Here is a 16174-nt window from a genome sequence, read left to right on the forward strand (position 1 = left end):
TATACGTTATGTACGCCTTCGAGGGGATTAGTCGATAGCACCTAAAGTAGTAGAAGTAAATGTATACGATAATAAAGGGCCTAGAGCTTAATGTTGTCCTTTAGCTCCTTCTTAATATAGTTACGGCTGTCGGTGTCGTCGTCCGGCAGTAGGTTAAGTGCCTCTTTAAGGGAAGAACGACAACCGGTAACTAACTGCCTCGCTACAACCGCCGAGAAGAGCTTTTAACGCACCTTCTCGTAATTCGTACTACTAAACTTCCGCTTTATCGTCCGCTATATATAGATATAGTAGAGTAGGTAGACGACGACATAAAGGCTAAAGTTACTAGCGTCTTCGTCCTTACTATCCTTAGCTAGACCGTCTTCCTTATCGCTAAACGCTAGCTTAATAGTACGTCGTTTAGTAGCTAAGTCGTTAGTTATAAAGTAATACGGACGCTAGCCTCTACGACCGCTAGACTACCGGATAATTCGCCTTAAATAAGCAGCGATAATGTCGCCGTCTTTAGACTTCGTAAGGAACTAAGCATAAGGGCGCTAGTAACTATACTTATCGCGAACAATAAGGGTAAAGAGAAACTAGCCGAGATAGTTAGTTTTGTACGTTAAGTCTATAAGGGTAAGGTAACTACGGCGTATAAGGAGTCGGATACGTTCTAGATAAGCCTAGACGATGCTATAAGCGGTCTCGCCGTCTAGTTCGCGTATAGCCCTAATCTTAGAGCATTTTATACCGTCTATAAGTAGAGAGAAGTTAGTATATATTATTTAAAGCTCGAAATTCTCGGAAGTTTTAAGAAATAGTCGAAGTTCTACTAGCGTTAAATTCGAGTATATTCTCGAATTTATAATTAGCTTAAATTCGCGGCCCGCGCGCGGCCCGCCTCCGAGCCGAAATTCTAGGGTCCTCTTAGCGACACCTTAAAACTTCTAAGAATTGCTAGCTTTAAAACTAAAGCTCGGAATCCTCTTCTAAACGACTCGAATTCGAGCGCGTTTAAATAGTAGTAGTCGTAAGGTAACGTCGAGAGTTATAATAGCCGGATTAGGTAGGTCTCCTTCCGTATTAGGGTATTACTAGGAGCTCCCGCTACTAAGTAATCTAAATTCGACACTAATCTTTAACTTCTTAACTTCTCGTTTTCTCGTTCGTAAAAACTTACTACGTTGTTTATACTACTCCTTTAGCTCTTACTACTACGCCGGCTAGTCCGTAATAGTACCGCCGAGTCGGAGGTTAGGGAATGCCTTCCGGTATACGGTACCGGCGTTATTAACGTCGTAACGGACTATATAGAGCCTACCGGCTACCTTAAATATCTCTCGAGCCTCTAGATTGCTAAATGCTTAAATACTATTCTATACGGTCGTAGGGCGGTAGCCCTTATAACACTAATAGCTAGTAGCCTTCTAAAGTGCCGAGTAGCGCCGGAATAGGTCGAATTAACGTATAGTATAGTACTCGGTATACTTAACTCGGCTACTTATCTCCGTTCGCCGGATTACTACGCGGCTAATAACTAGAGCTCTACCGACCTTATTAGCGTCGTCGTCGACCTTAAACGACACCTTTATCCTTACCGGATACGAGTATCTACGCTTAATCTTCTTCGGCCGCGGCTTCTTACTATCGCCCTTCGTTATAACAAGGGCAGTCGCGAAGTAGCACTTATAGGTATATACCGCCGTACCGTCTACCTTATATCGTATCTCCTTCCGAATCTAGAAGTTGTCGATAAACGGCTCTACCTACGACTATAACTCCGGCGTTATAGTTACTAGAGCGTCGAGATTAACTATCTACTTACGTAATGCTCTAAGGTTGTCGACGCCTTAAGGGACTATTAATATGCTATAGCCGGCGGCAACGCTTTTAATAAGACGCCTCTTTATACGCCGGCGTCGGCGGATAACCGGCCTATTAGTCCGCTCGTCTATACTCGATTCTTCTACGTTAACTTCTACGCCTTTACGCGTTAGTAGCTCCTCGGTATGTACGATAACCTCCGGTAATAGTAGCGCTATAGGAAGGAAGGCGTCTAAGTTAGCGGCGTTAAATACCTATAGTAGTCCGACGTCGGCGTCGTCTATAGCGGCGGTAAGGGCGGCGGTAAGGGCGACGGTAAGGGCGACGGTAAGGTTGTATGAACGCGTGAACAACAACAACAACAACGCGAGATTACACTGCCAAGGGTGTGGTGTGGTGTGTTACTAATGCCGGAGGGGGCTGACTTAATAGGTTGTTTTAGACACCACCGCCCGCAGTGGACCTGAACCCTTGCTGTCGCCATCACCCTTTGCCCCACCGCCATCATCCGGGCATCAACACTCCCCATTCCACCTCATCGTCGCCATTCCACCTCCACCGCCATGTCACCCAGCATGTCCTCCACCGTTCTCCTCCGCCGCACCCTCACCGCCGCCACCTCCACCCGCTCCTTCTCCACCACCCGCCGAGCTCCCGCCTCCCTCCTCTTCGCCCTCGGCCAACTCTCCAACACCCGCGAAACCCAACACTTCGCCAAACGCTCCAAGCTCGATCACGTTGAACACTCTCCGCCTCTGCAACTCATTCGTAGCAGTGAAGTCGATCCTTTCGCTCCGCCGAAGAAAGTAAGAGCTACGAAAGCGAAGGATGCCACGGCGGGCACAAGAGCTGCGAGCATCAAGGAGGAGTTTGAGAGGAACATGGCTCAGTCAGATGGCAGTGGGGTCGCACCTCTCACGGGTGTGCGCATGAACGTGGATACATCTCCGTGCGATGCTCAACTGGCGAGTGTCACGCAAGAACTCACGGCTCGACTCGAGCGGTCTGGAAGGGATATTCAGGATCTAGAAAAGGGTCTCGCGGCGGTGCAGAAAGAGTTGGGATCTCTGGTCAAGACTTTGGGAATATTCATGTTCTTGCTCGTTGGTGGTGTGACGGGTGTAGCGATGTGGAATTTCTGGCCGCAAGAGAAGAGTGGGAGGACGGGTGAGGAGTTGGGAAAGAAGGTGGCGCAGAGGACACGGGCTGCGAGGCCCTTGCCGGCGGCTGGATCGCTGAGGAGGGATGTTGGGATCCAGACTGGACTGGGGGCGACGAATGCGGGTTTGGCGGAGGTGATGGGCGAGGCGGCTGTGTTGCCTGTTGCTGCGAGTGCTGTGAGTGCTCAGCCTGTGGCACCGGGTGTTCAAGGTGTTCAGTCGACGCAGGATGAGTGGAGGTGGTACAAGAATCTGTTCTGGAAGCAGAGGTGAAGAGCTAGGTGAGGGGGATGCAGGATGGCGATGGAATACGACATGGCACGATTTGACGAGATTTACGATACGACGAAGCGGGAGAGGATGAGGAGCAGGATCACACATGACACAGAACTGAGGAGGAATTGAGGATGGGTATACATTTCGAGCTTGGAGTCGCCTTTTCTTTTTCGACGAGCACACATTTTCTGCAATCTGTTCCACATTTTTCTCTCACATTTCCTGGTCCAACTCACGCATTCACTGCTCTGACTCAAATGAGGTGGAACGATCGAGCATCTTCTGAGACATCGGCCTGCACGCTTCCAAGAGCACCCTTTGCTCTCATCCATTGCCTCCATCTCCCGGGCCGTGATGACAGAGATGCCTCGCACATTTGGCCATATTTTCACTGCGTGCGCGCAAACTCCGATCACATCCAACATATCGGAGCTCTTGGATACGTCCATTATGGCCCTGGAGCAGACAAAGCCGACTCAGGATAACATTTTCGAGATCATTGTTCTCAACACGCCGCAAGGAAAAGATATCGACGCTCTTTTCAACGACGCCTGGTTCGCAATGCCTCGCCCGGTCGCAACTTGAGCAACGCTATACTGAAATTCCTCGCTGGCAGTCTCTTTGCATCCATGCCCACCAGAATTGGTGTTCATTGCCAAACACTGTGGGACTGACCTGGTTGTGAAGCCGTCGACAAGTGGCTCCCAGACATTGTATGAACGCACTGGATCTCCATAGAGCCAGCTCCATCCTTGCCGCGGAGAGGGGCTTTGAATAACAAGATTCTTCTCGGGTTCATCCCCGTGGGAAAGCGGAACGACATGCAAATGCACCGGAGTGCTCATGCAGAGACTGGGCCGGACTTTCTGCCAATACTTTCCTGGCAATCCTTTCGCAAGACCGGCTAGTACTACTGTTCAGTACTCTGGAGTACCCCGGCTTCTACAAAGAGATGCCCTCCCGCTTGCAAACGAGGCTCACTGCCGACTGTACAGTGTACACCGAAAACGAGGCGACCACCCCGAGATGCGTTCGCACAAACTTGTCCCTCTTTTCGTATTTCTTGCGTGGTGTGACCTGCATGTACAAGGCAGTCAACTGTGCTGATAGAGGACATATAGCGCTGCATTGTCGCCCTCGTTCGGCCTGTTCCTCAGCGGTAAGATGTACCCTTTCGTCAGCGCAAGCGTGATGATCGCACACCTGCATTACTATGTCTATGGCTTGAGTTTCTGCATATGCAGGCTCCAGGAATCAGGCAACTACCGGCACTCTCCAAGCGGACCTCCTGCGGCGGAAAATTTTTAGAAGAACATTATCTCAAGGATCCCATTGCACAACTCGACCGTGGGCGACGCCCTGTCCTTCGCATTGTCGGCTACTCGGCTTGCTCATGGCCAGCAATAGGCTGCAAAAATTGGCTGGAAAATGCCGTCTCTCGATGTCAAAGCAGGAAGCCGACGACTGCGAGGCGAATCCGGCCTCAGGCTACATGGTATGATTAGCGTGTCCGTCCGATCATGGATGCCAATTGTGCTATACAAGCCAGAGATCGAACGACAGGAACCTCCATCTTAGCAGCCATGCTTGCTTCCACCGCCGCCCTTCCCTCCTAGAGCTTCGGCCAACGGCGCGTGTCTGGAGGAACGGGTGTGTTCCTTGCTGCGTCGTCGAGGCGTACTTCAACAATGTCGTGGGCTGGTATTTGCTCGCAGGATTCGGTGTCAGCAACAATCCGCCACCAATTCAACTGTGTTCTCGGCATCTGCAAAGCGAATGAACTACACAAGAATTAGCGTCCATGGCCAAAACTCTAGGATCACGGTTGCAGCGAGCACGGGGCGCTCTGTGTGGAACAGCCACATACTGAAATGGCGTACTGCGACTGCGAGGCGGTAAGTGTTTCGAAAGGCAAGAGGTCCGCGGCCTAGATTCAAACAACTCATACCCCGCGTGGACTCTCGATGCTGCACTCCTGCCTCGTCCGATCGGATATCGCTGACGCTCATACTTTTGTTGGTAGCAACACACGTGCTGGACCTCTAATCCCTCTTCAAGCCCACCAGTTCATGACGATGGCTCGGCCGGCATATGGGCGACGGACTGCGTTTTGTTGAAAACGTTACTGCGGCACTTTCGATTCCATGATCGGCCGCAGGCAGATGTTGGCGTCGCTGAGTGTCTCCGCTGATTTCGACCCCCCAAGCATTTTATATCACAAAATCGAGGGACTCTGAACTCATTCAGCCGCTCCAACACCACATCCTAATGATCATAATGATCATATGCGGCACGATCGCGAACCCGGAAGCGGCAAGCTGATGCACCACAACGTGCTCGGCCAATGCATATTGTCGTCCGCTGTTCTGACCCGTTGTCTTGTCGCCTTCAACATCTGAGCGGCCGCAGAATCGCCGTCGGTTGTCTCCTTGAAGTCGTATGGCGTCTTGCAGTGCGTGCTGGACGTCTCTCGTCTCGGCATCGGGATTCTGCGTGCAGTCCTACACAGTGCTCCGAGGCTCGGCGACTTCAGCGCTGAGTCATTCCACATCGTTGGGTACGTGGCTCCTCCGTCCAGGGAAATGCATCACTCTTGGCCTGGAAAGTTTTGGTTTCTGCAATGTCGTTTGGCCCCCAATCGCTCGGAGTAAGGTGTTACGAACCGGACCAGGGTTCTGGCAGAAGCTTTCAGGGGGGAAGTTTGTTCTATCCGGTCTCTTTTCTCAACTTGCGACTTGCCTGACCAGTCCTTCCACCAAGACCGTCGCAGAAGGCTCACTACTCAGCAGTGAGAAGACTGTTCGCGATGCACAAGGACAACTTCGGACCGAGCGGCGTCCGGCATGGCAGAGACGGCATCATCCAACAGACGCGACCCATGTTCGGCAATGTCATCGTCGATCGAACCTGCAGCATGTTCGCAGCTTGTTTGCAGCAGGACGGACGCCGAACTTTTGCCGTCCAAATCACGAAGCTTACGTTACTTCCTGACCAGGCTGCCTCATCATCAATCCGAACTCTATTCTCAACTGCCGCAAATCTTGTTGTCAAGAGGATAAGGGATACTTTTGTGTCTCGCCTCGGTATGGCCCTGACACCATCCCACGGATGGACCGTAGCATGACTGAATTCAGGACGGCCTTTGACAGGATTCGCTTCCTATAGACGGCCTCTGCATATGCAAAGATGTGCCGCGAACCGAACTCTCTCTGCCCATGCAATGTCTCAGAGGATATCCTGGTCCGTCAAGTACCCCGGAAAGATCGCCGAAGTCCCCGAACCAATTCAAAAGAACGTCAGCCATCGATCCCTACAAGAAAGGTCGGTGACATGGGTTGTGGCAACTGAAGTTCGAGTCCCGCAATTTTCCTACAGGCGGGACGACTGACGAACGCCTGCCACGTCTTCCTGGTTTGTCGTTCGACTTTGGAACCCTGGCTCCAGGGAAGCGTGTGAACTGTGAACTGAGCCCAGCTGCCGAATGCCGAATCAATCCATTACAGACGACATTCCACAGTGTATACTGCTTGTTGTTCTCACTGGCAGAACCGGTAAACCTATACCACTGGCAGACGATGCTTTCCGGGCCCCCCAAGCATGAGCTCGCCGACAAGCAAGCCAGCTTACATCAGCTTGTCTGATGCACCCGGCATCTTACAAACGAAGAATCGTATCCGCACAGACTGGTCTGGTCACTAACGCGGCTGTCCGGCATAGGAGCGAAACCGGCAGTTCGATCATGCAGAGAGACACGTTGTCCATCCTTGACGATAGCCTTTCAGAGATTCAATCACAGCATGCTCTCGAGGGCCATGTCCAATATAGAGCTAGTTTGTACGGTGCGTTCGTATACTGCACATGGCCATATCGAGAAGACAGCACAAAAGGTACAGCACAGAAGTCATTGCAACGGTGCAGCAGGAAGTATTCCACGCTCAATACATAAGGTCACAATATCCGCACCATTCCACTCTTGAATCATTCTCATCACCTTGCATCCCATATCCACTGCAACACCTTCCCGCCTCCTCAATCGATCGAAGTGCACTTTCTCCTTTCACTCTTCCAGCCTCCCTTCCAGCAACCTTCCACGTCTACATCAACTTCAACATGCAAATCTTCATCTCCGCGACGACTTTGCTAGTCCTGGCCACCAACGTCGGTGCTGCTGCTCTGGCGCCACGCGAACCGTTCCTCACCGAGAACAGCCCAAACATCTATATCGACGCCGCCTCCCTCATGCCGCGAAAGGAGATCAACATCATCGGCAACAACCCAAACCTGCATGCCGGAGCTCATTGCCATTTCGCCAACAAGCAGCAGCAGGCGAGCTGCATTTTCCAAGCACTCGAAGCTCAGGGATGTCGCTGGCTTGGTACGTTGACGCATCTTATGCTGCTTAGGACCTTCTTCGTGAAGTTTTCGCTGACGAACAAATCATGTTAGGCTGCGCCGCTGCGTACACCGCGAGTATCGCTGCCTGTGCCGCCTGTTTTGCGGCGCCTGTGGCTGAGCCGCTTCTGATTACCGCTTGTATTGCGGCGGCGGGTACTGATGTGGATGCGTGTGCTGACTGCGGCATTTGAGTTGAGATTTCAGTCCAGCATCTGAAGACGACGGACGGCGAGGTTCAGCTGGCTGCGTAGGGTGACTGCAGCGAGGAAGAGCGTAAAGAGACCTCGTCGGGAGGCAAGCTGTAGCCAGAAATGTAATGAGCATGACCGGCCTATAATGTGTGTGATTTGATCCGCTGCGAACAATGATTGTTCACCTTGACCTCTTCTACTTGTCCTTCCTGTAAACGTCTCCAATCTGTGTTCAAATCAGTCCACAGTCAACTTCGACCCGGTCGACCAGTCCTTGACCTTATCTCATGCTTCTTGGGGAGAGGAGTCGTTCGGTATGTAGTGGCATGTCCCAGCATATGTGGAAGAGCCTGTGCTGCAAAACGGTTTCCATTTTGTGCAACCCTGACCTCCTGACAAATGATTTCAGATCCTTGTCCACCCCTTGCACTTCCGAGACGATCCCGCTCCGCCCAGCCGCCGGCGTGATCGGAGTTGCTCCCTGTCCTTGGCACGACTCGTTCGCCGTGAACGCCGCCAACGCGAATCTCTTCTGCTCATCGAACATCGATATCTTCGTCAACATCATCCCGACCTGGAGATGAGCCACGGACATTCGAGCGCAGCTCGCGGACTTGGACGACCACGTAGACGGCGGCACCGCGGGTATGATGCGGATCGCCTTGCACGATGAGCCTTCGTGGCTCTCCCGGCGTTCTTCCGCCTCCAAGATTCGACGTGGTACAACCCGCACCATTGCTCAAAATGCTCGAGATGGCCGCCGCCGAGCTTGGCAAATATGCAGCTCGCCATATACGTCGGTCTGCATGGAGCAGTCCCACCTGGTAAGTTGAGCCGTCCTTGATGAACATGGTCTGCTTTGCGTGCTGGCCATCGGAACATAAATATCGCTCAAGAAGACGGCGTGCTGCACTGGGTCCTGTCCTCGCATCCTCGCTTCATTCTTGACTGTGTTCTCCATTGTCATGAGACCGATCCTCCCGACTGCAGCCGTTGCGGCGTTGACTTTCGCCTCCGCCGCGGCCGACTGGCGATCTTACACTCAACATGTCATCGACGGAAATATAAAATCGACCAAAAGCGCAAAGTATGACTATATTATCGTTGGAGGAGGTACCGGCGGATTGGCAGTGGCCCATCGTCTTGCTGAGGATGGTCGCAATTCTGTCGCCGTGATCGAGGCGGGCGGCTTCTACCAGGAGTCTGGGAATTTCTCGGTCATTCCGGCATACGGTGAAGCTGCTTTCACTTCGATCAGCCCGGACGCCATCAACGAGAGTCCGGAAAGGGACCTGACCTGGCCTTTCGTTACCGTGCCACAAGCCTCTGCGGGTAAGACTCACATGGAGATCTCTGCCGGGACAGTAGACTGACACTTTGACCTCAGGCGGTGCTCAATTTCGCTATGCGAGAGGCAAGACGCTGGGCGGAACGTGAGTCAACATTGTCTCGGCGCCAATGCATGATCGCTGACACAGCAACAGATCCGCTCTCAATTCGCAGAACTACCAGAGACCTCCGGTCGGCTATCACAAAGTCTGGGCGGAACAGGTGGGAGACCCGAGCTACGAGTGGTCCAACATGTTCCGGTACTACCAGAAGTCTACAAATTTGACCCAGCTCACCCACCTGAGAGCGAAGAATGCATCGTTTCCGCCAAACAACCTGGCCGGAGAGACGTCCGGTCCTCTCCAAATCTCCTACGGCACCTGGGCGACTCCCATTGCATCTTGGATCCAGCGAGCTTTCCGCGAACTCGGCGTTGCTGACGCTCCCAGTCAGATCAATGGAGCCATTCTCGGAGCACAGTACAATCCTGTTACCCAGAACTACGATACTCAGACCCGAGAATCCTCCCAGACCTCCTACCTGGACGCCTCGTTCAAGCATGGTCGCACCAATCTCAAGGTCTACAAACACTCACTGGCACAGAAAGTTATCTTCAACAGCAAGAAGGAAGCCGTCGGAGTCGCCGTGCAAGGTCTCGAGTCAGGACATCCTTTCGTCTTGTCTGCCGACAAGGAAGTCATCGTCTCGGCTGGCGCTTTCCAGTCGCCTCAACTTCTCATGGTCTCCGGTGTCGGTCCCAAAGCTACGCTACAAAAACACAACATTCCAGTGGTCGCCGACCGTCCTGGCGTAGGTCGGAACCTTCAGGATCATACAATCTTCAACGTCGCCCAAGAAGTCAATGTCCAGACGTACACTGGTCTGGCGGGAGACCGTGCAGCCATTGATCTCGCGGAAAAGGAGTACAAGAACAACTCGCCGCCGCGAGGAATTCTCGCAAGTCAGCTTGGAGACTTCCTCGCCTGGGAGAACCTACCCGCCAAGTACCGCACGGCCTTCACCGCCCAGACTAAAGCCGATCTTGCGCAATATCCAGCAGACTGGCCAGAGGTCGAATACATCGTCGCTTCTGCTCCCTTTGGCGCCGCCGAATTCTCCACTCCCAAAGACCCGAAGAATATCTTCTACTTCACTCCCTGCCTCAACCGCCCACAATCCCGCGGCAACATTGCCATTTCCTCCTCCAACATGCGCGATCAACCACTCATCAACCCAAACTTACTCTCCACCAAGACCGATGAGCAAGTCCTCGTCGCTACATTCCGCCGCACGAGAGACTTCTTCAACGCTAAGTCTTTCAAGCCGGTGCTCATCGGTGAAGAGCTGCTGCCTGGAAAAGAGAATGTACCGCTCGATGCGACGGATGAGGAGATTTTGACGTACCTGAAGGCTTCCAACTCGGGTTGGTCTTGGCATGCGTCTTGTACTTGTAAGATGGGTAGGAGGGATGATCCGATGGCTGTGGTGGATAGTGAGGCGAGAGTCTATGGTGTGAGTAGGTTGAGGGTGGTGGATGCTTCAAGTTTCGCGGTCCTATCTCCTGGCCATCCGCAGAGTGTCGTCTATGCATTGGCGGAGAAAATCTCGGAGGACATTTTGAAGGGAAGATGAGGAGGTTGCGAGGATTCTTAGTAAGTGTGTCTTTGCTTCGGAACTTTCTGGTCGGATGATCAACTAAGCCCTGCGGTACACTTGCCGTCTCCTCTCTCTCGGTGCACGTCGCAAACTTGCACCCCTGGTATCTCAGGCTTAACACGAAGAAGTTGGAGCACTGACCAAAAGCTCTTGCAGCATCGAGTCGCTACTGAAGTATTCAACTCGGCACAAGAGCTACGCACATCACGTATAAAGATAGCCCAGGCAGCAGGTTGCAGGCAGCTGCATTCATGAGGGATTCTGAAGTCGACGAATCCTTTCGCTTCGGAATTCTCGTTTGATCCTTCCATTCTCCGTGCCATCCTCCCAATCGTCGACAATCATGCGTCAACATTACTCGTGCACTCCCCCTTCGACAAGATCATCTCATGAAACCGTGAAGCAAGTCCTCAGTTCGGAATCGGGCAGGACGCACGGAAACAAACACGCCTTTCGTTCTGACGATCCGGAAGCAGTGACGACGCTGTGTAACCTGAGATGTCAGCAGCTTTGTACACTCCGTTTGCCGTTTCAGGCAGCGAGATTGATCAAACACTCGGATCGTGCGCACAACCGCAGCGGTCTCTGCACTTTCGGCGACTTGACCACATCCGACGACGACCAATCTGTCCTTCAAACACTCCTCGAGCCGTCTCCCGGCAGCAAACCTCGTCAACATTGAATGCAGCATGGCGAACGGAATTCCAGGTTTGTCGATATCGACCGGAGCTGTGCAGATCATCCCTGCTGACCATCCGACTCAGTCAAAGGGAGCATCTACATCTACGCACCGAACAAAGGAGCACCAGTCTTCTTCGCAGTCGCCTTTGCGCTTTCGCTCGCATTTCACACCTGGCAATGCCAGTGAGTATACCTTCATGGCCGCTCATCCCCGGCCAGCGCTGACAGACATTGCAGCCGCTACAAAGCATGGAAGATGATCGGCCTCCAGCCACTCTGCGCACTCCTCTTCACTCTCGGCTATGCGATGCGAGAGTGGAATGCTTTCAACTACATCTACGTTGACAAGACGACGTCTTCAAATGTCCTCTTGGTCTACATTCTCAGCCAGGTCTTCGTCTACATCGCTCCGTACGCAGTTGTCTCGAAAGTCTACACCACATCACCGCTAACATGTCATTTCCAGACCACTTCTCGAACTCGCCAATTACCATGTGCTCGGTCGCATCCTACACTACGTACCCTGGCTCTCACCACTCCGACCAAGCTTGATAACCTCTCTCTTCGGCGGCATTATGCTAGTCGTGGAGATCCTGAACAGTGTCGGCGTCTCACTCAGCGCCAATCCATCTGCGACAAAGGCGACTCAGAACCTGGGTGCGATACTCACCAAAGTGGCCATTGCACTCCAACTCGCAGTCCTGCTAGCCTTCCTCGCCCTCGCCGGCTGCTTCCACTTCCGCTGCCGCAGACACTCCGTGCCGGACAAACGTATCAAAACGCCCTTGCTCACGCTATACTGCAGCACAGCCCTCATACTGATCCGATGCATCTATCGCCTCGTGGAGCATCTCGGACAAACTCGGGTGGACTTCCGCGATCAGGACGCACTTCGCAGACTGTCGCCACTCCTACGCTACGAGTTCTGGTTCTACATCTTTGAGGCGACGTTGATGCTTCTCAACTCGGTTTTGTGGAATGTGTTCCATCCTGGCCGATTTCTGCCGGCGGAGCAGAATGTGTTTGTTGGGAGAGATGGCGAGGAGACGGTTGATGAGGTGGAGGTCGGTGACGATCGAGGAGTATTGAAGAAGACGATGCATGTTCTGACGTTTGGGGTGTTGTTTGGGAGGAAGAGTGGTGCTCGGCAGGAGTTGGAGACAGAGACTCGGTCGAAATAGCGCGGTCAATCTCGTCAAGTCTCGGGTAGAAGAATCGCGGTGTCGTGAAGTGGCAGAGAGATCGGTACAGAATGCTAGAGAGCGGCGATGTGGATCTTCAATCTGTGTTCCGCTCTTGCATACCTCAACCAAGATTTGATCCATTGCTATCTACTTCCTGTGCAAGGACGACGAAAGGAACGTATGTCTCTATTGCCACTGCCGCAAGCACTCTTCACAAGAAGACTGTATTCAAACCGCCAGCTGCCTCCAGTCGCATCTGCCACCAGCAAAACAGCCTCAGGCGCCCAAAGCCTTCGGATCCGGAGCGTCATAGAACTTCTCCGCGGAATTATCATCGCTATCCGTCTTGACCCTCGCTCCAGCCTCATCATGCTCCCGATCCCACTCCGCAAGCTTCTCAACCGGCACCTTCACCAAAGCGTGCGCCTGCGCCCCACCCTCCAGCACCAACAACTCCGGCCGTATCTCATACCCCTTCCACTTCGGAATCAAGTTGACCCACATCACATAGTACACGCCGGCGGTAATGAGCAACGCGATACTGACGACCACGTAGGTCGCGTACCAGAAGCTGACGTCGCCGCGACCTTTGCCGGGAGGATACCATGGCATGACGAGCGTGTAGACCATGACGAGGATGTTGAAGTAGAGGACTATGGTATAGACTTTGAAGGTTGGTTCGGGGAGGTTGAAACGGGCGCGTTTGCGACGGAGGAGGATGAGGCCGATGCCCATTGCGAAGGCGAAGACTGCTGCGGGATAGATTGCTAGGTCGACGACTGGAAGGAGGGTTAGCGAGATTGGGAATGGAGTTGAGGGAGATGTGGTGAAGATGTACTGAAGCTGAAGGCATCACCCGATGGGACGGCCACGATGACCAAGATGGTGGTTGCCCAGATGACGAGATATGGTCCGGCTGGGGTACCGAAAGGTTTGGTGGACGCCCAGAATCTGGAGAATGGAAGCACGCCTTGCCGTCCACACTCTCGAAGCATGCGGGAGCTACCGAGGAGGACGGCGATCAAGTTCCCGAAAGAGCTGAGTGCGATGAGGATGTTGAAACCACGCACGGCTTTGTTCCCAGAGCCGAAGATGGAGGTGAAGAAGTAGCTGGCGACGATCTGCTTTCCTTTCTCGATCTGCAACTTGGGGACTGGAGATGTCAGCTGGGAATGGGAGGTCGGTGTCATCTCCAGACCAGTACTCACTGGCAGCAAAGAAAGCAATGTTGCAGAGGATGTATAGGACCGCCGTCATAGTCAGAGCGCCGAAGCCGCTATTTCGGATGCTTTTCACAGGGTCCTGCCTCGTGTTTAGCGTGAAGACTTGAGCAGTGTTCAAAGTGGGTGGCATACCTTGACTTCATTGACGACGTTGAAAGCGTTCTCGAAGCCAACATCTGGGGAGAAGAAGTCAGCGACGGTCAGATCATCATACACCAGCGACTATCTTACAGGAAAAGATGATCTTGTACAATGAGCTCGTGAGTCCGTACGGCGTGGTCTCTCCCTCAAAAGCGTTGCGGAAATTGGCGCCTGGATCTTCGACTCTGGTATGGCCACCCAGCACGACCAGGCCGAGAATGGAGACGAAGATCAAGGTCAGAAGCTTAATCCCGCCAATCGCGTTCGAGACGGCGAAAGAGAACTTGGTGTTGAAGAGCACGAACACCACGGCCAGTGTGTAACAAGCCACAGCGAGACCCTTCGATTGCCATTCCGTTGGAGTGTGGCCGCCAATCGCAAAAAGATACTGCGCCATGACGATGGCGTTGCTGCTTCGGAAGGAGAGCAGGACGTTGAGGATTGCGAACGTGCTTGGGAAGAACCACTTGGGACGTGGGTATGCTTGCTCCAGATATGCGACCTCGGAACCGGAACGACTGGGGAAGTAGGCGGCGTACTCCAGATAGACGGAAAGTGTGGAGAGCGAGATGAAGTAGCCGAGTGCCCAGAAGATGAGACTCAGTCCAACGGATCCCGTTCCTCGGAGGATGGTAGACGCTGGGAGAGGTGTGAGCGAGGACTGATAGTGTAGCAGTCGCACTGCTCAAGACTCACGAGTGGAAAAGATGCCGGTGCCGACCATTCTGCTGAGGTTCAAGAAGAGGATAGTAATCGGCCCAACATTGTATCCCAACGGCGAGTCTGTCTCGACAGGTGCGCCGCTGGCCTCCTGGTATGCGACGGTCGCGCTGTTACCGCCCTGCTCTCCAACAAACTTCAAGTCGCCATCAGTCACTGTGGTACTGCCGGTCGCAGACGTCGCCCGTGGTTTGTCACTGTCCACATTGGACTTGAAGCCGGCCCTTCGAAGGAGTCCCGACATGTTGACTCCGCTGGCAAGATGCGCTGGACTGACTCCACGTGGATTGTTCGAAGACGATGTCCATCGCAATGTCTCTGCGGCGGGCGCCAGCAGTGGTCTTGTAAGCCAGCAATGTCCGCTGCCAGCATCTGACCCCTTGCAATCCAAGCGGCGTTTGCATGCTGTCAGCATCGCACGCCATACCAGCGGCCGGAAGATCTGCCGTTCGTCTTGCAGGTGCTCTGCTAGGACAGTGAGACTAGACGACGAGCCTTTGCCAATCGTTTGATGTAGTCATCAAGGTGAAGCGAGTATCTAAAACCTTCTGGGCGGAGATCTGCTCTGCGACCGGGTTTTGTCCGTCCATTGCATGCAGTCGGATACGACGGACCGAAGCATAGCCGAAGAATGCGACGACTGTAAGCATCTCGACCGGCCGGAGTTGTGGCCACGGATTTGATGTGTTTGACGGGAGATCCTCGCATCCGAAATCTGTCTTGGGAGTACGTCCGAGACAAGTCGCAAATCGGTAGAATCGTACGGCCTTTGCGACAATTCGCCGATGCCTACGTGCGTACGGCTCGGGCGAAGAAGCGGCGTTCGTCTCACTCTTCGAACGAGAGCTCAGCTTGGGATGAGAGGAGAGACGACACGAGACGAGAAGAAGGAGGGGCAAAGACGATGTGGAGGAGGAGGTTCGGCAGAGAGGAGATAAAAAGAGGTTAACGTAGATATAACCCGGAGGAAGAATAATAAAGGAAGGACCAAAGAGAAACTTCTCCGGCGTAGCCTTAGGTACGCTAGTATAGACTTTAGTACGGCTTTTCATCGCTACTGCAGATAGATACTTATTTAATAAATAAGTTATATAAAAGTTTAGAACGGTAGTAAAGCTAACTCTATAGTATAATAGAACGTGTCGGTAGTACTAGTACGTAACCTTATATTCCGAGTATTAGGGTTAAGCTTTAAATATTCTCCCTTAAGGAGATTAGGTATAGAAGAAGCCTAAGGGTACCCCTACTAGAATAATTCTAATATATATAGGAGCGGCTTAGTCTACGTAAATTAAATACTATTATAATTTCCTAGATATTAGAGCTTACTACTATCTCTATTATACTATTAGAATTTCCTATATATTAGAGCTTACTACTATCTCTATTTCGAGCCCGCTAGTATTAGT

At 52.7% G+C, this 16174-nt stretch overlaps 4 protein-coding genes across 4 annotated transcripts; 3 read left to right on the top strand and 1 right to left on the bottom strand.

The window, feature by feature from the left end:
• Positions 1 to 2340: 2340 nt before the first annotated feature.
• On the top strand, positions 2341 to 3242 carry MYCGRDRAFT_110301 (uncharacterized protein; the record flags this gene model as incomplete). The annotated part of the gene is made up of 1 exon (XM_003850886.1): positions 2341 to 3242. The coding sequence occupies one exon, from the start codon at positions 2373 to 2375 to the stop codon at positions 3240 to 3242; it is 870 nt and encodes a 289-aa protein (XP_003850934.1).
• A 4113-nt stretch (positions 3243 to 7355) lies between these two features.
• MYCGRDRAFT_100850 (uncharacterized protein) lies at positions 7356 to 10792 on the top strand (the record flags this gene model as incomplete). The annotated part of the gene is made up of 5 exons (XM_003850887.1): positions 7356 to 7403; positions 8920 to 9163; positions 9219 to 9264; positions 9316 to 10055; positions 10134 to 10792. The coding sequence occupies 5 exons, from the start codon at positions 7356 to 7358 to the stop codon at positions 10790 to 10792; spliced, it is 1737 nt and encodes a 578-aa protein (XP_003850935.1).
• A 787-nt stretch (positions 10793 to 11579) lies between these two features.
• MYCGRDRAFT_16430 (uncharacterized protein) lies at positions 11580 to 12585 on the top strand (the record flags this gene model as incomplete). The annotated part of the gene is made up of 3 exons (XM_003850888.1): positions 11580 to 11680; positions 11735 to 11908; positions 11964 to 12585. Coding segments are annotated over 3 exons (897 nt in total), but the record flags the coding sequence as incomplete, so codon positions are not given.
• Positions 12586 to 12957: 372 nt separating this feature from the next.
• On the bottom strand, positions 12958 to 15009 carry MYCGRDRAFT_45489 (uncharacterized protein; the record flags this gene model as incomplete). Its single annotated transcript, XM_003850897.1, has 6 exons — positions 12958 to 13460; positions 13520 to 13834; positions 13890 to 13983; positions 14037 to 14080; positions 14136 to 14684; positions 14742 to 15009. 6 exons carry the CDS (start codon positions 15007 to 15009, stop codon positions 12958 to 12960), a joined length of 1773 nt encoding a protein of 590 aa, XP_003850945.1.
• Positions 15010 to 16174: the final 1165 nt, after the last annotated feature.

This window comes from Zymoseptoria tritici, chromosome 7, assembly GCF_000219625.1.
Source record: "Zymoseptoria tritici IPO323 chromosome 7, whole genome shotgun sequence".
Classification (NCBI taxonomy): domain Eukaryota; kingdom Fungi; phylum Ascomycota; class Dothideomycetes; order Mycosphaerellales; family Mycosphaerellaceae; genus Zymoseptoria; species Zymoseptoria tritici.